Genomic DNA, 22,305 nt, shown 5'->3' on the forward strand with positions numbered 1-22,305 from the left:
CCTTGACCACATCTAAAACATCTTGGTTTAGATCTGCATTGAGATTTCACATGACCAAACCGACAACAATTGTAGCATTTAATAGTAGGATATATATACAAGTCTACAGTAAGAGAAGTGTAGCACATATATACTCGTTTAGGCAAAAACTGTCCATCAAAAGTAAATACCACAGACTCAGTACATTTAAGATGGTTTTGTCCATCAATCATCATCTTTCGTTTTATTCTCCTAATTTTTATGATTGGGCCACAGCCAATAGTAACAGAAACATTATCTTTTATTTCCTCTTCAGCCCACTCAGCTGGTACTCCTCTGACTATTCCTATTCTACTCACAGAAAATGATGGAATAAAAGCCTTATATTTTTCATTTTCTAAATTTTTGTTTTCAACAAAGTCATTTGCATCTTTGTACTTAGAAAAAGAAATAGATAACCTATTCCGGCCTATCCTTTTTAAACTTCCATTCACAATATTTTTAATAGAATTTCTTTTGAGAAAACGACCAAATGTAACTGGATGTAAAGTAACATTATCATCGGGAGATGAATACTGTTTCTGAATGTGTACAACAAAAGGAGCAGCATCTAATGAGTTATATAACAGCCTTGCAACAGGGGGCTGTGGCTGTTGTGGAGTGTCTGTGTTATTTTTTTGTATGTTCTCTACTACTATAGAAGAATTATTGCAGGAATCGACTTTGGAAAGAATTTGTTTATCACTAATGTCTACATTTGCAATCACATTCCTTAATATCTTTCTTATCACCACGGTGTTTTCGTCGTCTTTTATTACAGTGTCTGCATATTCTGGGTCGAGCTGACACTCTTTTACGGCCACTAGATGTCTGAGACACAGAACCATCTGTATCCATCGTGCTACCTTCGTCATTATGAGAAATTGTCACTACATGACCTATATCATGGGCTGTCCCCCCAGGATCATCCGGGGGGTCCATCATATCATAGAAAAGTGAAGAAAAGAAGACTTACCAATAGGATGAAATTTACACAAATTAACACTTTAATAAAAACTAACTACTAAAATATATACAAACTACAACTTATCTGATCAAAATATCTAAATATTTACATGAAATTTATAAATAAAATAAAAAATTATCAAAATTACGTGCGACTGATCTTAAGTTTCCCGCCCTTTTTCCCAGGTTGAAGTTGGTTTCTAAAATTTTCTGACGTTTGCGTCATTCCTTATTTTTTTTTTTTTGGTTTCTTCGTCCATTATTAGGACAGGCAAAGGGTTCAAGCCCAAACAGCCGTATTCATTATTCCAAGATAGTTTGGTGAGTTTGGTTAGGTTCTGATTACGGAATCCATGACAAAGTAATGGAATTCTTAGGAGCAAATTAACGATACTCGGCCGAATCTTTTTATGGTATCCGGATATTTGTCATCTACCATAACAAAGTTATGGCCAAGTAATTGTCGCAGTTGAATATGATGATCAATGGGACTCCTTAACGACTTACAGTAAGGGTGCGATCTGTGGCAGAATTTCTAACTGTCTGTAATCAAATTGCGAAGCGCTTACGTTCATTGCTGCAATAAAAAATGTAGTATATCTATACATATTTAGTGAAATTGTTAGTTAGTGTACTTCAAATTCACTAAAAATCATAAATCAAAAAAACAACCGACTTCAAAAACACAATTTCAAAACTATAGATATTATATGCACTAAAAAGTATAAAATAATTCGGTTTTTTTATACAATCTAATTCTAGTTACGATTATTGTAGTTTTTGGAGTCGGTGTCATCCAAGATAGGTTTGTAACTACATGCATACGAGTAGTTATAGGCGAGATGTGCTTGAGTCGTGAGGAAGCGAGAGGCGAGAGCGGGTCACGGCGGAAGGACACCGATTTCAAAAGTGACAATAATCGTAACTAGAATTAGATTAATTATATTGTATAAAAATACGCAAGTTTTAAGTGCATATTATATCTATTGTTTTGAAATAGAGTTTTTGGAGTCGTCTTTTTTTTTTTTTAAACTGCTTTCTAAAAACGTAGAATAGCACGAGGAATAAATCATTTTAATGATTTTAACTTCTTTAGACCAAAGAATCATAGCTTCTTGCGTGCATAGATAAGTACACACACACTTTTTTTTAAACGGTGTCTGAAAATACACCCCATTACTATAATATAAGTAAACATGTTAACCACTCGATCGACAAAACCAACTTGACCTGAATATAACTAAATCTCCCAGATGTTCTCCGCCGACTTAGATCGATGTTGGAAGGTACACGTGACTCTAACATCAATCAACAAACACACAACAAAGATTAAAAGAAAATATTCCTCTGTGTTTACCTACCTTAACGAGTATTTACTAAAGGAAAGGGAATGTTTTCTATGTAGGGGAAGGAAGTTTAATTATAATTGTAATTTGATTGCCCTGAATAACGTAATAAGAATATTGTTACTTATACTAGGAAATCTACGATGATTCCAGTAGTTTAAGACCTTAGAAATTAAGAAGGAATAATCATACTAGAGTATCCCAGGTATTACCACCTGTATGTCCCTGAAGGGGTAGGTACATTACGCATCATAGCTATATCACATTTAAAATTTGCCGAGCATATTTTTAGGTCACATGGAATGGGAAAACTAGCCCTATGCCATTTACCAAGCCATATTTTAGACTCTGAATTCAATTCAATACAAATATTTTAATTCAAAATAGGATATGACATGCATGATGACGTCACGGAAGACGCAATGTTGGTAGGCCCCTCACGAGATGGACCGATGATCTGGTGAAGATCGCTGGAATAAGTTTGATGAAGGCAGCGCAAGAATTATCGTCGTGGAGATCTTTGTGAGAGACCTTTGTTCAGCAGTCGATTGCTTTTGGCAGAAATGGTGATGATCATGAGGACATGAAACTATATCACTTTACACAACGTGAAGATCAAACCCGTAACCTAAAGAAAAGCAAGTCACAGGCGCTACACCACTGAGGAAATCCTACGATTTAAGATAATTTATTGAATATTAGTGAAAAAGGATTCCGCTTAAATGTGTTAGATCAATTAAAAATAATAAATTACAAAAATAACATGTTCACATTGTTGAATAAATAAACCCATTTGGTCTCTTCACCATTGTTACGTATCTCTTCCGGGGGTAATACGTCACAACAGCTGACCAATCACAGCGCGCTTGTACATTGGAAGAGGGTATAAAAGAGCGGTTCACGGTTCTTTCAATTGAGTCTCGTGCCAGAGTTTTTCGAATAAACATTTCCTGAGGATGCCTCGTGCAGAAGCGAAATATGTGTTGAATGTTTTGAGGACAAATATTTGCGAAATTAACAAAAAAAACTCAAAACATTTGGATAATCCTACGATTTCCTACATTAAATTATGTAGAAGAATACAACTTCAAAACTGCAAGTCGCTTCCTAATCCACTCCAAACACATTAGACTGTTTCCGTCCGCTGCGAGCATTCACAATACGAGAACCACGCATCCATTACCCAGTTGACATTTTTCGTCTAATGTAGACGATTTTTCGGTAGTCATTCCATATAATGGACGGGCCTGATTAAAGTGGTCACGTAAGTAATCCCTCAGCTTTTAGGATTTTAAGGATCTACCGAATTTCTAAGTTGTTTTCAAATCTCGGTATTATTTTAAGCGGCCCAAGATTGAATGAAATGAGTTTCTGTCGCAAGAGCCTTTTGGATATAAATTTTTACTAAGGCAATTATTTACTGAGTCATTTTCGTAGATTAATTAGGTATGACATAATTTTTTTATCGTTTGCTTGAATAAATATATTATTTATGATAAGTACAAAGGAGTTGAAAATCTGTGGGCCAAAATATAATAATAAGTTGTGATATGATGTAAAAAAATTGTAAGGTTTTTTATCTTATAATATCAAAAATCAGCTCAATTCTCAATCTGGTTCAACTTTATAAGTTATCATAATTCACATTCGATGCCTTGTCGAAGATCTGTCATTTTCAATTGCCAACCGTCATGATTTGACAACACTATACATAGAATGTGACTTAAAAATTTACACTAGGCAACCTATCATATGATTTCAAGTTTTTCTTTGCTATCTTCTTATATATTGGAAAGAGCGCAAAGAGCTGTGTTAAAAGTCGCTTTGAGGAAACCGATTAGATACCCAACGAATGATTTGTACAGCGACGCTCAGGTACTCAGTGTTCGAAAGCTGTACCTGATAAGAGTGGCGATGCATGTCCACAAAACAGCTCTGAACTCAAAAGAATACAACACATTGCTTAAAAACCGAGTTTACAAATTGCCTGTTACTAATGTCAAAACTGCATTTGCATGTCGCTTTCCAACCTTTTTGTACCCCCGGATTTATAATAAACTGGTCCAGCTATGTAAATTTAAAGAACACTCCATCTTCAAGGCTAAAGAGCTTCTATCAAAATATTTAATACAACTATCCTATATGGAAACTGAAAATCTTCTTAAGGTACAATCCTAAAAAATACACACAATACACACACTTTCATACACACAACACATATACACACAATTAATACTTGTATAGTTATTACTGTTACTTTATTTCTTTATATGTTTAGTAAAATTTTAGTAATCAGCTTGTTGTCACTAGCCGCTTGTATATCTTTATTTTCTGTTAATTCTACTATTTCCCCCACGAGACAGGCAATGCCTAGTGTGGGGGTCAGTATAGAATGTTAATTTGTATATGAAAAGTGCGAAATAAATGATTTTGTTTTTTTTTGTTTTTTATATAAAATTCTCATGTCCCGGTGTTTGCTACCAAACTCCTCCGAAGTGGCTTAACCGATTTGTGTGAAATTTTGTGTGCTCTATCTTCTAATCTATTTTTCATACCCTTATATGATAAGTGTGACACACCCCTAAACACATTGTTTTAGTTTTTTGAGATTTTTTTTATTCTTATTTTATTATGATTCAGCTTGAAAAATACATGAAACAAATTTTCGCCCTTCTGCGATGTACAACTATATTTGTATCGCGAATTCAATAATTAGTTTTCTAATCCATCCACAGATACACAATACAGTTGCAAGATGGAAATCGAATACAATAATTATTATAGTATGATAAATTTTAAGTACGATATATTTGATAGGTCTGAGAATCAGTGGTCATCTATTTTTTTTTACCCAAAAAATTTTAATTATTGAATTTTTTTATTACTATATATGGCACTACAACGTTTTACTGGGTCAGCTAGAATCATATAATAAACATTAGTGTTTAAAGAGCATTTTTGCACTTTAGCAATCAACTGTTAGTTAAAGAATGTAACATAACCCTATGTTAATAAAGTTAATAGCTGGCATCTATCTCTCTTATCTATAAATTCACATCAATTTCAACTCATTACATTTGGGCCCAAATTAGTATGTAATCGTTTTCGTCTCCTTTAAATTAAGTTAAATATAGGAATCGTAATCAGAAACATAGAGAAAGTCAAATTATTTGTTTCACTATTAAAACTTTTGTATTTTTGAATGTAAGTTTGATTAAGGCTTAACGAGTTTTGCAAGCACAAAGTATCGCATGCTGAATTTTAAAATATTAAATTTACAATTTATTAATACGGGCTTAACCGTACTGCAGTGTGAATATTATAACGCAACAAAATTTATATTTGCCTCTTGAAAATCTTGTTTCGATCCAGCTACGGTAAAAATGATGGAGATTATAATCATAATCAAGGAAAGTCTTATATAATACCACATAGCCTAAGAGTTGTCGTTATAAAAAGTTTTTGAAGTTATTTTTTTGCAAACACCAAATGAATCATATCACATAATAATATTTTGGGAATGGAGCGTCCATCCTCAGGCTATTAAATAATAAGTTTAATTGTACTTTGTAAACATATTTTTTTGATGAAAAAAAAGCCCGCTGAGTTTGTTGCGCCCATTCTTCTCAGGACTGAGGCATTTGTTTGGGAATGGGTGGTAGTTTCTTTTGACTTTCAATAAGTGATTTCACATTTTCACACATTCTTTTTTGAATAAAAATATTAGAATTTGAATTTGATAAAACATAGTGTAAGGTCACTCACCGGTTCTTGCGAAGAGTACCAGGGCGCCCAAAGTCCCGAACAGCAAACCTGCAGACATGGCTAGATGGAGTCACCACCACTCATCTCGTGCCGCTTACTATCACTGGAACAAATATTTCAAATGTATATACCTGTTTTCATACCGTATGGTCAACATACCGGATATTTCGGGACCAAAGGAATCTAAATAAGAAGGTATTTTTTTAATTCCGTGGTATAAAGGAGTATTCCAGATTAATCGCCGAGTAGTCTTACCCAGGGTGAGATGTAGCAGCCAAAGATGATATCCGTGTTTCGTTCAAAAAAAAACAGGGCCAGCTTTGCCATCTCCAGGTGGAATTGAATGGCATGTAAATTCGAGCAAAGCCCCTGATCTTGCAAAAGTCCACAGCGTATGTGGAGGAGGGAGGGTTTGAGCATCTTGCTCTGTTTGCCCGAGTCAGTATAGGTTGTCCCCTCGAGAGTACGCAGGGTAAATTTAATGACATGTTGACGGTAAATTGTCTCAAATGAGGCTATCGTTTGAAAGTTGTAGGTTGTTGAAGAACTTTCCCAGTCAGATATTCTGTATATAATACAAACCATAGCTACGAGTTAATTTAATAATTTAAATTAAATGAAATTATTTAAATTAATACTTAATCACTACTTATCTAACCTGCGAGGCAAAATGCATAACGTGGTCATGTCAATTTTAGTAGCTGCCTCAGTGACTTTCTATACATATAGACAAATCACGTCGTATGAAAACAAATCCGAAATATGGAACATGCCACAAATTACCCCATAAAAAGCTTCGACTTATTTCTATACATTGCCGCGTTTACTCCAGTTGTTTAAGATATACTTGGTCAATAAGCAGCAATGTAATAGTAGATTATTAACCGAGGGTCGAAAGAATCAATTTCCGAGGTATTTAGACTATAGTCCAAGTAGGAATTGATTCTTTTACCCGTGTTAAACACTCTACTTTTCATTTCGAATATGAGGAAAATAAAACTATTTGTTTATATTAACTATTCATAGATAAAATGTAATAATATTAGTAGTACCTATTTAAAATTGTTTGTCAAATTAGGACAATTTATGTCGACTTTTTGAATTTTAAATATGAAATTCACCGCGTAAGTGTTGCGGCTTATTCCGCTCAAAGAATTTGCGCTAAGTTCACACTGGCTGTTTAGAAAGTTGTTCTTTTACATAAAACTCTTAACAGCTGACAGCAGTTCTATTTTAAAAGTTCATTCCGGCCCTTACTTAGGTGGAAAGTAATTTGTATGAGTTATTCTCTCTCTGTGGAACAAAACAACATTACTTTCCGAGTATGAGAAATGAAAAATATTTAATCAGCTAAAATTACGCATATTGAATTTAGAACCCGAATCGGACAGTGACAGTTGACAACTAATAAGAAAAGTGTGCGTACATTGTCTTTAAGCACGCTTTTCTCGTTCCGCTATCAGTTGACTGCGAATGATATTTTTTTTTATGGAATAGGAGGACAAACGAGCGTACGGGTCACCTGGTGTTAAGTGATCACCCGCCGCCCACAATCTCTTGCAACACCAGAGGAATCACAGGAGCGTTGCCAGCCTTTAATATGTCCATATACATGTGTATATAACGTCATTGTGCTCCCAATTTAGTTTTCTATAAATAACACCGTAAGAAACGATTTATAGAAGTCTTCGTTTAATCGTGTTTCGGCTGAATAAGACCTAAATCTATTGCTTTTGGGTTGTGACTTCCACCCATAAAAAATATCACTTAATTCAATATAACATTTCATAAGCTTATGTTTATTAAATGCTAAATTAAGCTGAAACGTACAATTCCGAATTATGGTTGAATATAACGTCAGAATTTATGAATGAAATACACGTGCCCAGAAAATATCAATAATCACCAGACATTTTTACGAAGCGGCAATCGAACCCTTGACACCTTCGAAAGGTCGAACAAACTACTTAGCTGAAGTAATTATGATATCGAACCTAAATTCAGTTTGAAATTAACGATGTAAAAAATTTATGTGAAAGGATGATTTTATTTAAAAATTTATAGTAAATATTAGCTTTAAGTTGGAATTTTTAGCGTACTGAACTTTAACGACCTGTAGTTTAAATGAGGCCTGGTATTAGAAATCTAACAGAATAAATAAAATGAAATATTTTGATGAAATATTTAAAACCAACACTTGAAAACATTTTGGCTAAGAAATTGGGTATTTTAAGTTTTTTGAAAGTAAATTCAAAATTCAAATTAAAACCTTTAACCAGAAAGCGAAATAAAATTATTGGGAGACTTAACTATAACCTCGTGGTTGCATTATTGTGTAAAGTGATAATAATATTGTCTACATTACTTTTAATTACTCAAAAGTGCTCATCGCGCATAACACAACAATTACTTCAGAAATAGCTGGTCCCATTTTCCCATCTAGTATGTGTTTACTGATTTTTCTCCACTTTACTTACTTTGTATATATTTTTATTTAAACAAGAAAAATAATCGATATATTGATATTGTTATATTCTCATGGCTCACATAATAATAAATAGTAATTAGAATATATTTTCTCTGTTATATATAATATAATTTATGACCTATTTGTAGCATTGTAATTATGTTGCAAAATAACGTTAATTCTTTTTTTATTTTTTTTTGTATGGAATAGGAGGACAAACGAGCGTACGGGTCACCTGGTGTTAAGTGATCACCGCCGCCCACACTCTCTTGCAACACCAGAGGAATCACAAGAGCGTTGCCGGCCTTTAAGGAAGGTGTACGCTCTTTTCATGGGTACTTTACCCAAGTCGTATCGTCCCGGAAACACCGCACAAGGAAGCTCATTCCACAGCTTCGTAGTACGAGGAAGAAAGCTCCTTGAAAACCGCACTGTGGAGGACCGCCACACATCCAGATGGTGGGGATGATATCGTAACTTGTGGTGTGTCGTGCGAAGGTGAAATTCGGCGGCAGGCATCAGGTTGACCAGCTCTTCGGAACACTCCCCGTGATAAATGCGGTAGAAGACACACAATGAAGCGACGTCTCTACGCAACGCCAAGTAATCCAGCCGTTCACAGAGCGCTAGGTCCCCGACATTTCGAGCTGCTCTGCGTTGCACGCGGTCAAATGGATCGAGCTGATACTGGGGTGCGCCAGACCAGATATGACAGCAATACTCCATGTGAGGACGGACCTGCGCTTTGTAGAGCGCTAGAATGTGGGCCGGCTTGAAGTATTGCCGTGCTCTATTTATGACACCCAGTTTCTTCGAAGCCAATTTGGCTTTGCCCTCCAGATGGCCACGGAATTGGTAATAGCTCGAGATATCGAGACCCAGTATTCCGATACTAGGCGAGGCTTTGAGGGAAGTGTTCTCGAAGAGCGGTGATACGGTTACAAATGGGGTTTTTTTAGTGGTAAACTCGCAAACTTGAGTCTTCTGGGGGTTAAATTGGACAAAGTTCAACTTACCCCATTCCGCGACCTTCTCGAGAGAGGACTTGATAGAAGACACAAGTTTCTCCCGGCACTGGTCGACGTTTTCCCGAGAGAGAACTGCATGGCCCGTGTATACGGCATCACCAGTGCTGTCGTCTGCATAGCAATGCATGTTGGCAACGCCGGCGTTGCCAACATATATTATATATATATTATATATACATACATATCATTGATTTGCAGAAGAAACAGCTTGGGTGACAGCACACAGCCTTGGGGCACTCCAGCGATCACGGGCTTGGGATTCGAGCAATAACCGTCGACAACGACCTGTATGCTGCCCCCAGTGAGGAAGCTGGAGGTCCACTTGCATAAGCTCTCGGGAAGCCCAAATGATGGAAGTTTTGCGAGGAGCGCCCTGTGCCATACACGATAAAAGGCCTTCGCTATATCCAAGCTAACTGCCAGGCCTTCCCCCTTTCTTTCAATAGCCACCGTCCATCTATGTGTTAGGTATACCAGAAGATCGCCAGTCGACCGACCATGGCGAAAGCCGTACTGCCGGTAGTTGATCAACTGATGACCCTCAAGGTATACCAAGAGCTGGCGATTAATTATACTCTCCATGATTTTGGAGAGTAGGTAGGTAATAGTAATAGGCCTGTAGTTTGCCGGATCCGAACAGTCTCCTTTTTTGGGATCGGATGGACAAGGGCTGACTTCCATGAGTCAGGGACTACGCCTTTAGAATAAGAGTGCCGGAATAAACACGTTAGCACTGACGTCAACTCAGGGTGCCACGTTCTTAGCACGATTGGAGAAATTCCATCCAGCCCGCTCGACTTCCTGACATCCAACGAAAACAGAGTTCGCCTAACAGTTTTCTGTCGGAACTGTACTTCAGGCATGGAGCTCTGACACCGTGGGATGGTCGGCGGTGTTTTTCCGTTGTCGTCAAGAGTCGAGTTGGAGGCAAAAAGAGTGCACAGGAGATCGGCTTTCTCTTTTGCCGTAGGGACGTGGAGGCACGGTTGTATTTCCTCTTAAGAACTATGCAGTTCGGATCCTTTGTGCCCAGCGCCGCAACCCAAGTTCGATACGCCTGTTTTTTGCAGTCAGATGCTGCTTTAACTGACGCATCGAACCAGGGCTGTGATCTGCCACCGATCGGTACTACAGAGCTTGGTATAAAAATATCCATGCCCTGCAGTATCACATCGGCTACTGCAACGGCGCAGGCACTAGGATCATCCGAAGGGAAACAAACCCTGCTCCAAGGGTAGGATGCAAAAAAGGAACGCATCCTATCCCAATCTGCTAACTTGTAGTGCCAAACGCGGCGGGTCGCTGGTGGTCTGCGACGTTGGCGTCGGATAGGTACTACACTCCTAACCAGGCAATGGTCGGACGTTCCGAGAGGGGTGTCGACAGAGACCTGGTAACCATCGGGATGTGTAGTCAGCAGAAGATCTAATAAGGACGGCATGTGGCTATTGCGGCATGAGTCCGCGTTGACGACTCAACCTATTGGGACAGACCATACGCCAATGCAAAATTATGCACAGATCGCCCTGCGTAGTCTGTAGTACGTGATCCAAGCCAATCGGCATTGTGCCCGTTGTAATCACCCAAAACTATGATTTCAGCGGAGGAGATCTGCGCAAGCACGTCATCAAATGCCGCTTGAACGCAGCCCATGAGGTGATCCGTTTCTGCGTTACCACTTTGGGACCTGTAGACACACGCATAGATGCGGACGCGATCCTCTAAATATACGCGGAGCCAGAGAGCAGACAGGTCCCTACCCTCAAAATTGCCGAGACGGTGACAGCAGATATCCTCTCTATCGTACACACATACCCCGGCATGAGGCATGAAATTATGCTCAATTTTGTACCCGGGGTACGTTCCGTAAGGAAACACAAGGCCTGCTGCGCCGTCTCAAGGTGGTTGTGGACGGCGTTTAAATTGGAGTGTATTCCCCTGATATTACAGACGTCCACATTAAGCGTGGAGCGGGGTGCCGTGGTGTTGCTGCCCTGTTTATCCTTAGATGTGCGTGGTACTGTGCCCTCCCCAGAATACGAGGGGCAGCCAGAGTGAGAATGCTCGGGGAGGGATTCTCCGACTCTAGTAGAGCCGGCACCCTCCTGTGGTAATATTTTTTTAAGGACCGCTCTCATATTTTTGTTGAGGGGTGATGGGGAGGGGGAGGGGGAAGGGATGGCCTCCGGTCCTCGACACTAACCTATGCAAAACACAGTGGCACTAGGCCGCTACTTCACGCCGGTATTCTGTGCGAGTGTGGTAAGTAACCCGGACGAGTCTGGCCCGATTGTGCTAACTTCATAAGACGGCAGCATGTCTCTCGCTTTCAAAAAGCCCGTAGTTGCCTCTTAAGACACCCTTGGACCTGGGACTACCCTATTCTTTTTACGCCCCGGGGCAGTACAGGGCAATTATCATTATTATTATTATAACGTACGGGGTATTTCGGGACCAAAGGAATCTAAATATGAAGGTAATTTTTAATTCCGTGGTATGAAGGAGTATTCCAGATTAATAGCTGGGTACTCTTACCCAGGTTGGGATGTAGCAGCCAAAGATGATATCTGTGTTTCGTTCAAAAAAAAACAGGTGGAAGTTCACTTCAATTCATGGCATGTGAATTCGAGCAAAGCCCCTGATATTGCAAAAGTCCACAGCGTGTGGGTTCGAGCATCTTGCTCTGTTTGCTATTACAATTAATTGTGTAAGTGAACATTGTAATATTCTTCTGAGAAACAAAGTTCTTAAATCGTAAATCGTAATTTTATTCAGAACATAATATTATGTTAACAAATACCACATATACACGTAGAAAATATATTCAACAAGAACGCTTAAACACAGTCGCCGTTAATTAGAAGCCTCCTATTGAAGCCTTTGCCATGTAATTGGCAGAACCATTATGTTACCATCAACACACGTAATGTATTATCTAACGTGCTTTGTGATTTTTCTCGTCTTGATAAAGTTTAATGGAACACGTGCAAAGCTAATGAAAAGAGGGTCGACTTATGTACTAATAATATGTTTCAAATTTAATTAATAATTTAGTTACACTACAATGTATCACTTTAGTATAAATAACAGTTTTTATATGTTTTAATCTCATTCGTTAAAATTTAAAAAACTTATTCATATACATTCCTGATTTTATAATGTTTATACATAGATACATTAAGTAGTGAATTTTCTAGCAACTGTGAAAGAAAAAACTGACATAACGGACATAACCAATGACAGAGATCAACAAATAGACAATCACCAAATAAATACAAAAATATTTTTTGCATAATAAATACTTTAAGATTTTGTATTATTGAGAGAGCTTTCAAAATGAATTGAATAAATTTAATGATTTAATAACAACTACAAAAGTGAAACACAATTTAAACAACGCCGAACTCAATATGTTTAAAATAATCAATATAAATCTAATTGTTTCCAACTTCCCTCAACCTAATCAACTGAAAGCAAACGAAACAATTGAATAAAAATCAGTATTGTACGCCATTTAACTCTGGATTCCTCCAGGCAGTTCTATTTTAAATGACCCTCGTATAGAGGTTTCACTAGCAAGGAGATTAGTCGTATTGTGCACCGGAATGGGGAAATTGAATACCAATCGCTGGCAATCGTAGCTAACGGCGGTATTGTGTTTTGCGGCGATGTTGCAACGTTCTTTTTATATTGGACTGTGGTGTAAATGGTGAAGATTCAAGTGAAATTATTTAAAAAATGTTATAATTACTTGTGTTATTATTATCATTACATTACGATATTGATTTGTTAATATACGTGTTACCAAGCGGTCGCTACCAACGTCAGGGAGTCATAAGATATCCCAATTAATAATTACATTTATATAAATGCTGTTATTTATTACTATGTTAGTAATGTTATTTAATAATAAATTTAACACATCAGCTTAAAGATATAATAGCACATAATATTCAGATTATCAGACACTACAGCAGTGCCAACTAACATTTGCTAGCAGTAATACGATTAGCTGTCGTGTCCTATAGAAGTAAGAGTGTTAAGTTTGAGTATTCATTACTTTTGCAAAGAGAATGTAAATACTACCTAATAAGAGGCCGGGCTGGCTTAATAAAAATTGAAAGTTAGTTTAGTATGAAACGTGTAGTCATTTGTCATAAGTTTGAAATAGAATAATATGGCGACGAAGTATAATCCGGCTCAGTTTGAAAGCGAACAGTTGTTTAAAACGTGGATTACGGATGAACGTAGTGGATTTCGGCCATCTCCGTTTTTTACAAGATTATAGCCGTCATATTCTGTCAATCTATCAACGACTGCACGTTTCATACAATCGCTTTTTTCTTAGAGAGTTTCGCTTGGGTGACTTATTGTGAATTCAAATTGAAAACTCTGCCCAAATACAGTGATTACAAGAATTATGTGAATTTAAATAAAGAGCCCTATTACACTTGTACCCCCTTATTCATAATAGTCTGCTAACTTAAAGCATTGCTAATTCTCACTCTGTCTTCTTCTATTGACCTAAGTCAGAATGAGAAAAAACACTCCTAAGCGGCTGTTTACAGTTAGCGGACCATTATGAATAAGGGGGGTAGTGTTTAAGGTGGTCTCAAATAGCTTATGGTCATGGTCTTTCGGTCCATCACACTGAAACGGTAATGAAATACTTCAAATGTTTAAATTATTGTTTTTTTTTTTATAATATTGACACACCTTCACAAATAAGCTTACCCCAAAACTAAACATAGATATATATTTATTACAATACTTTTAATTAATATTATATAAATATTTATGTACTTCTTGGTACACTTCCCCGTAATGATAGTTCCCCATAATTTAATGTAATGTAAATTGTACATAAAGTAATAAGATTTGTTTTGTTTGAATAAATACTTACTTCAATATAGTACATTTATACATTATGTTAAAAGTAAATTGAGTTATAAGGAAGACTTCATCAGGCGACACTAAATGCCAGCGACCTTGAGCGCTATGAATTAACGGCTGTCGGCCCGCTATCTATATAACAAAGCCAATATTTTCAAAATTCTTCGGTGGAAAACAGTTTGTATGCTTACAATCCTCGTTATTCACTACTAATCTGAATAAATAAGAACCTACACAAAAAAGTACAAGCTATAAGAATAACTTTTCTGAGAGAAGTACCAAAAAAATGCGTCACGCCATGCCACTAAACTTGTTTAATTTCAAAGAAAAGTGGTAGTTCAAAAAGGCTCGGCAGTGTTAACTATAACCAACAGCAAGCATTAGCAACCTACAAATAAGACTTAAGGATATGTGTAACAGGATTAAGTAGTGTTCATAGCTCGAAATGCTTTACTTTCACCACAAAACTTGTCTATAAACACCTTGTTTGCGAGTTTTCTGCTTAGTCTTCACCTTAATGATAAGGCTGCTTAGTTGTGTACTAGACTGTTCATTATCAGTTTTATGAGGTCTCTGTTAATATTTTTAATTACAATTCTTTCTTAAATTTAAAATAATAGATGTAAAAATATACTATGATATATTAGATTTATATTAATTTAATAATCGTTTTTGTAAATTGGTTAAGTTGCAGAACAATTTATATTTCTTTCTTTCTTTCAAAACATGTTCAACTTTTATTCTGATTATCGGAGGTATTTTGTGAGCAAAAATATCGCAAATTTATTAGGTTTAGATTTACAAATCTTATAAAGGCATGGAAAGCATTTATTTTCTCAAAATTGATTCCTTTAAAATTCTTTTTAAGACATTTCTAACATCCAAGATATTACTACCGCTTCGGAAACAAATGGCGCTCTGAGAGAGAAGAAGCGGTGCAAGAAACTCTCCCAGCATTCTTTTTTTTCTTAGGTTACAGTTTCCGGGGCAGGGCTTGTCATGCTCGCGTAAATGGCACTGCTTGTGGCAACGTCGTGGGGCGGGTTGTAACCTACCATAAGATAACTGCGAGGGAAGCAATGACTGGTCCATGCGTCATGCTCGTCGACGGACGCTGCTTGTGATGCCTGGTCAGTCCTGTCTTCAGGGATTTTTGTATAAAGATAATATACCATTTGCAGAAATTATTATGTAACTTCTCGCATAATACCTAATTTATATATCTACTGATCTTGTTACTCAGACTTATCACTTCCTTTTTTTACTTACACAAGAACCTTAGTCAAAACATTTGACTAATTTTGGTATATCACTTTACATTAATTGTATGAAATCCCCGACCTCTAGCTCAGTAGGCAGGATCACTAATCACTGGGCTATATGCACCGTTTGTATGTACGCGTAAAAAACAGATATACCTTTGACCTGAGAAAAACGAGCTCAAGAAACAACACAAAAAGTGTGCCCGATCTAAATAAAAAAAAAATCACCATTAACGGTTGCTTCAAAAAAGCCAATATCGTTTGAAGAGACTGAATATGAGTATTATTATTATAAAGCAAGCATATGAGTAAATATTTTAATCTTTTGTTATGATTCTAAGGGTCGAGACAAGCAGGACATACAGCTGATAGTAATAGATACGCCCTGCATATTACAATGCAGTGCCACTCGGAATTTTTGAAAAACCCAAAAAATCTGAGCGGCACTTCCATTTTTTTTTTAATATTGACACACTTCTACATAAATTATCTTGCCCCTAAATTAGGCATATCCTGTGCAATGGGTTGCAAGACAACGATATATTTAATACTGTATATATAATATAACGATATATATGATATAATTCAACATACAAACCTAAATTCATTAACATCATATAAATGTTTGCGTCTATCGAGATTCCAACCCGGGATCTCTAGCTTAGAAGGTAGGGTCACTAAACACCTGGCTATATAGGTCGTCAATGACAATTGCGCTCGTCGTTCATTATTTTCTCATTTTCTATCCATTTTCCAATAATATATATAATAACTTTCCTTTAAAAATCAAATATTATTTTCATTATAAAACCAAGTTTTCCTTGTAATAAAACATGAAAATCTCTTAAGCCGATCAAGAATTGCGTTTAACTTCGCTTTTTCCAAGATTTTCTGTAAGCACTTGGCTAAAGGCCAGGTTTTGAGGTCGCGTATCAAAGATTTATTCATTAAAATATCAATAATATACAAATTTACGTAGCTAAAATTATGTGACATCAAGATATTATTATCAAAACTGTATTTACTACTTAATCGAGTGAAAACTAAAATATTCAGATTTAGTAAGTTAGATTAGTAAGGACCTACTCGTCACAACGTCAAAATAATAATCATAATTAAAATAAAGCAAATGTCGACACCTTTTTTTTTAATATAACAGTAAGTGACTAGACAAGCAGGACGTTCAGTTGATGGTCTCATTTGTCCACTAATTTCACTAGCTACCGCGCCCTTCAGACCGAAACAGAATGTTTACACATAACTGCTTCACATCCAAAATAGGCGCCGTTGTGGTACCCATAATCTAGCCGCATATTCCTATCTATACACAAATATAAAAATATAATATTTTGTAGGTGTGAAACACAATAATAATATTAGCTTGCCTTGTCTGTATTTTCAATATTAAAAAAAATTCTATAGCATGTATTCATGTAACTAGGCAAAGAAATAGTATTTTCATTCACTCTGTTTTTTCGGTTTGTCTTTGCGCTTGTGATTGCTGAACTAAGAAACGTCTAAGCTGATGAACACTATTAAAAGCCAAAAGCAGAAAACGGATTAAAATATTTATCTCGAATCGCCTATTTAGTACTCGAAACCCAAAAATGAATACAATTTTCAATCACATCGTTTGCTCATAAATAAACATAATAAGCCACTCAATGGCTTTATTGAATCAACCGTAAATGGGGTAAAGGAAATGCATAATTAAATTACTTTAATTCGCATAAATTTGCCATTTTGAGTAATTGTTGCATAATTTTTATTATATTGCCGTTCACTTGAAAAGTTTATTCATTCAACTGAAATGCGATTGCATAGCAAAAGAACAAAGTAAATATTTTTATTTTATTAGAATTAACTGATCAATCAATTTAAAAATTTAAAGATTCGATAATTTATAAAGTATTTTTCCTAAGCGTATATCCGATAGTTTGTTTTTTAAACTTATCTTTAAATTTTAAACTTATATTAAATACTCAAGTTGCAGAACTATGTTATTAGAACAAATAGCTTAATATGTTATTTAATTATATGTTATTGGTATAAAAACAATTAACTTAAAAATAGCCATTTGAAAATTATTTTTTAATGTAATATAGTATGGAATAAAGGCTATGAATGGTATTATCGACGATACAGTTTTATCAGTGTTTACTTACAGTAAAATAAAATGCTTTGCTTCGATTCGTTTTAAATGATTTTAAATAGGTATCTCCAGATGTTAAGGATTGTCTTTTAGTTGACGGCTTATATATGAGTAGCTATAACAAGATGAGAGAATTATTTCTGTTGAAACTCAAACTATGCCGGCAATTTTCTACAATGAATTAATCTGGAGATATAAAACCACTATTAGTATTGGCAAAGTAATAGCGAAGTGACCTAAATCTGACGACAATCACAATGCACGAGGGTACCCGCAGGTTCCGGATTCAATTATCTTACGGCCGAGTTTGACAAAGTTCCTGGAGGTGACATCTCGCTCACCTTGCTAAAATTAATGGAATTAGGCCATCGAGACTTGCATAATTGTTATAATACAGAACCATATGCCATAATTATTATGAAGTACTTTGACTTATACAGAAAAGAGTGGAAATCGTTGGAGGAGGCCTTTGCCAATCGGCACGCCGAACTGAGAGACATTTTATAGTTTATACTTTATAGCTTAAGATATCTAGTTGGAGTTCAAATGTTAATTGTTTTTAAATATGAAATAAAAGAAAGGAAGCCTTATTAGAATCCTCATGGAGTTTCCCTGCGACATCGAATCAGAAATATGGAGATCCGTAGGAGAACCAAAGTTACCGACATAGTCTAAATAATTGCAAAACTGAAGTGGCAGTGGGCAGGGCGCATAGTTAGTAGCACACGACGGACAGATTGCCGTTGGGACAGTAAAGTCGTCGAATGGTGAACACGTACCGGAAGACGCAGTTTTGGTTGGCCCCCCACAAGATGGACCGACGATCTGGTCAAGATCGCCGGAATAACGTATTCCGGGCATGAGGGCAGCGCAGGACCGATCGTCGTGGAAATTTTTGGGTGAGGTCTTTGTCCAGCAGTGGACGTCTTTCTGCTGATGATAACGGAATAAAATGGATTTATTATTATTATAATTAATGTGTTTTATAAATAGTCAAAATTTTGTTGTGTCATCTCATAATATTTTTTATATTTTGTAATATTGTAAGCATTGTTGCTTGATTGGAAGTGAAAACTATATAAGAGGTCAAGAAATACAGTTTGCCTTTAGGGCTATGTTTCACCGGGACACCACGGTGGTGCATCCAGTCGACGCTACATACAAAATATATACAGCTCTATAGAGGTGAGTAGCTCCCTATAGGGAGCTACTCACCTGGTGTCCGTTTGGTTGCAAAACCAATTTGGTGGAGTGACCAGCCCGGACGGTACTGACTGTATAGTGTCTAGTTTGGTAGCTTTCGGACACCATACTTACGGCGACTGGTTGCGCCACCGGTGAAATATGTTATGTTTATTATATAGAAAAGAGTGAAAATCGTTGGAGGAGGCTTTTGCCAACCGATACGCCGAACTAAGAGACATTTTAAAGCTGAAGATTCTTGATTTTTCAAATTTTATTTGTTTTTAGTACGGAATAAAATGGCTTTATTATTATTATAAATTGTCAAAATTTCGTTGTGTCTTTTCATAATATTTTTTATATTATGATGCTTGATTGGAAGTGAAAACTATATAAGAGGACAAGAAATACAGTTTGCCTTTAGGGCTATGTTTCACCGGGACACCACGGTGGTGCACCCAGTCGCCACTACAAACAAAATATATACAGCTCTATAGGGACTTACTCACCTGGTGTCCTTTAGGTTGCAAAACCAATTTGGAGGCGTGACCAGCTCGGACTGTACTGACTGTATAGTGTCAAGTTTGGTAGCTTACGGACACCATACTTACGGCGACTGGTTAAAGACCCTTAAGGTGTCAGTATGCTGTAAGCTTTCACGTAACTAAGTAGAATTGGTTTGTAAGTAGAAATGTTGTGATCTGCTGATTCCACAAAGTGGCTGGCCCTTAGGGCTGTATTTCACCGGGACACCACGGTGCCGCATCCATTCGCCGCTACAAACAATATATATACATCTCTAGAGGGAGTTACTAACCTGGTGTCAATTGCGAAACCAATTTGGTGGCGTGACCAGCTCGAACGCGTCATGACTCTGGTGTCTAGTTTGGTAACTTACGGACACCACGTCTCAGTGAAATAAAGCCCTTAGAGTATGACTATGCTCTAAGTTTTAACGTAATTTTAACCCTAGAAGGATAACCTCCGTCGATTCGACGGTTACCGCGCATTCATATCGTTGTTTCTTTCTAATTTTGAGTCGAAACGAGTTGTCGCCTTAAATGACCTCAGTGCCAGTCTGGATTGATGCATCATCGCACTCGTCATTCAGGTAAGTGTTGAATTTGTCGAAAAATGCTAACTCTGTCCGTCGGTGTGACGGATTTTAATGTAACTATTTTGTATGAAAATGAATTTTGTCTTATAACTTGTTTTATTTGTAGATTTTAATCATGTCACGGAGTGAATTAGAATTAATTAAACTAGAATGCATCTCAATTGTGACGTTGACGTTAATAACCTGAACAACATTTCAAAAAAATCCGTGCTATGTGCGGCTAATGGTATTAAGATCACTTCGTTACGCAACATCAAAGAGTAAAGTCGATCAGGGATGTATTATTGATCTTCGAAGTTTCGAGACGCTCTTAGTTGCATGCAGTCAAATTGAAGACATTGGTATTGGATAGCCATTATGATGTTTTGTACTATCACTTGTATTAATGATATTTTGCAAATTATCAGTTGTAATGCTAGAGTGAGTGTATCACACTCAGTGTTTCATTTTATCATATAAGATACTAGCTGGGATTGGATGGCTCCTTCGCACAGGATGCCGGCTATATTATGGGCACTACAACGGAGTCTGTTTTCGCCATGAAGTAGTTATGTGTAAGCATTATTGTGTTTCGGACGGAAGGGCGCCATAGCTAGTGAAATTACTGGGCAAATGAGACTTAACATCTTATATCTGAAGGTGACGAGCGCAATTGTAGTGCCGCAAAGAATTTTTGGGTTTCTCAAGAATCCTGAGCAGCACTGCATTGTAATAGGCAGGGCGTATCAATTACCATCAGCTGAATTTCCTGCTCATCTCGTCGGCTGACCAGACACTGTCCTGCCAATAGAAAATGATAAGGATTAATATCGTATTTGTGCAAACGGCTTTCACATTACCGCTTAACGATTGCCAATTTTGAAAATATTAAAATGGATATAGCATGTTATCTTTAAATGTCAGACGTATGCCATCGCGGACTTTTCTGTAGACCTATATAAGATACACGATTCCACCATACATTATTTTTTTCAATTTTTTTAAACAAGTGTTCAACAAATGTTTAACTTTTTTTGTAACAACGCCGTTATTCTTTTGATATGGGAAATAACCACACTATAATATAATTAATATGGTTTTGAATCTGCTAAAGATATGTCTTATACTATAATATAATAGTAAACTTAAGTACTTATAGACAGAATGATTATATTATAGTGCTATAGAGAACCGTCTTCAATCAAGTTATCTTCAGTTCAATCAACAGATTAGTATTCCCGTGCAACTATGCAGTGGTTTGTGTACCTTGATTTTGGAGGTGCAAGATCTGCATTGATCAACATAGCATTATCATAATTATGTTCAATTATATTGTGGTGAATTTGGTGTGTATGCATTTCGGTGCTAAGTCAACTGACAGGAGCATTATCATATAACTATAATCACGTTAAATTTATAACAAACAACTTGTATGTTTGAGCTATCTTCTTTCTCCGAAAAACATAGGTTTACATCAGCTTAGTGGACGGAGTCACCTTTTAGGCAAATAATAACTGTACCAGGTAGCTCCGCTCTTCCATTTCAGTAATGTGTTTTTTACAATAGTTTTATTGACATGGTAGGAAAAGTAGGTAAACATAAAAAAAAATGAATTGAATAAAAATTTATAATTTAAATATTTGGAAAGTAATTTGTCAACACCTTAGCGACAAGAAAATTGATTCTTAAAGAACAGGTAAGTACATTTTTTTTAATTATTAACTTAAATGAGAAATGTAATGTATAATGTATAAATGTAATGATAAAACATTAAAAACACTGTTATTGGAATTCATTGTATAATTATTTAAGTATTATTCATGACAATTAACTCTAGCCATTAATTATAAATGTACATAAAATAAATTATATAAAAATCAAGTAAATAATACAACTTTATAGAAAATAACATTTTTAAAAGACGTAACATATAACGTATTTTTCATAAGCCTTTTACTAAGAGTCACTACGTGCCAAGTCTCAACAGCGATGGTATTGAGATTAAGTCATAAGTTGAATATACTATTGTCTATTATAATTTACCATGTATGTAGATAGGTTTCACGGACTATTTATAGCAACTCGAAGTCTACTGACCGCCTATTTTGTGTGATAAAACCCTTGGTTCAA

General features: G+C 36.3%; 1 protein-coding gene across 2 annotated transcripts in view; it reads right to left on the reverse strand.

Moving 5' to 3' along the window:
* The window catches only part of LOC126972102 (zwei Ig domain protein zig-8-like), a 235,091-nt gene that overhangs the window by 58,286 nt on the left and 154,500 nt on the right, over positions 1-22,305 (reverse strand). For both annotated transcript variants that reach the window (XM_050818690.1, XM_050818691.1), the window contains exon 3: positions 6,096-6,198. In XM_050818690.1, coding sequence (XP_050674647.1) covers positions 6,096-6,153 — 58 coding nt within the window. In that variant the 5' untranslated portion in view covers positions 6,154-6,198. The remainder of the gene's footprint in view (positions 1-6,095; positions 6,199-22,305) is intronic.

This window comes from Leptidea sinapis, chromosome 25 (assembly GCF_905404315.1).
Source record: "Leptidea sinapis chromosome 25, ilLepSina1.1, whole genome shotgun sequence".
NCBI classification, from domain to species: domain Eukaryota; kingdom Metazoa; phylum Arthropoda; class Insecta; order Lepidoptera; family Pieridae; genus Leptidea; species Leptidea sinapis.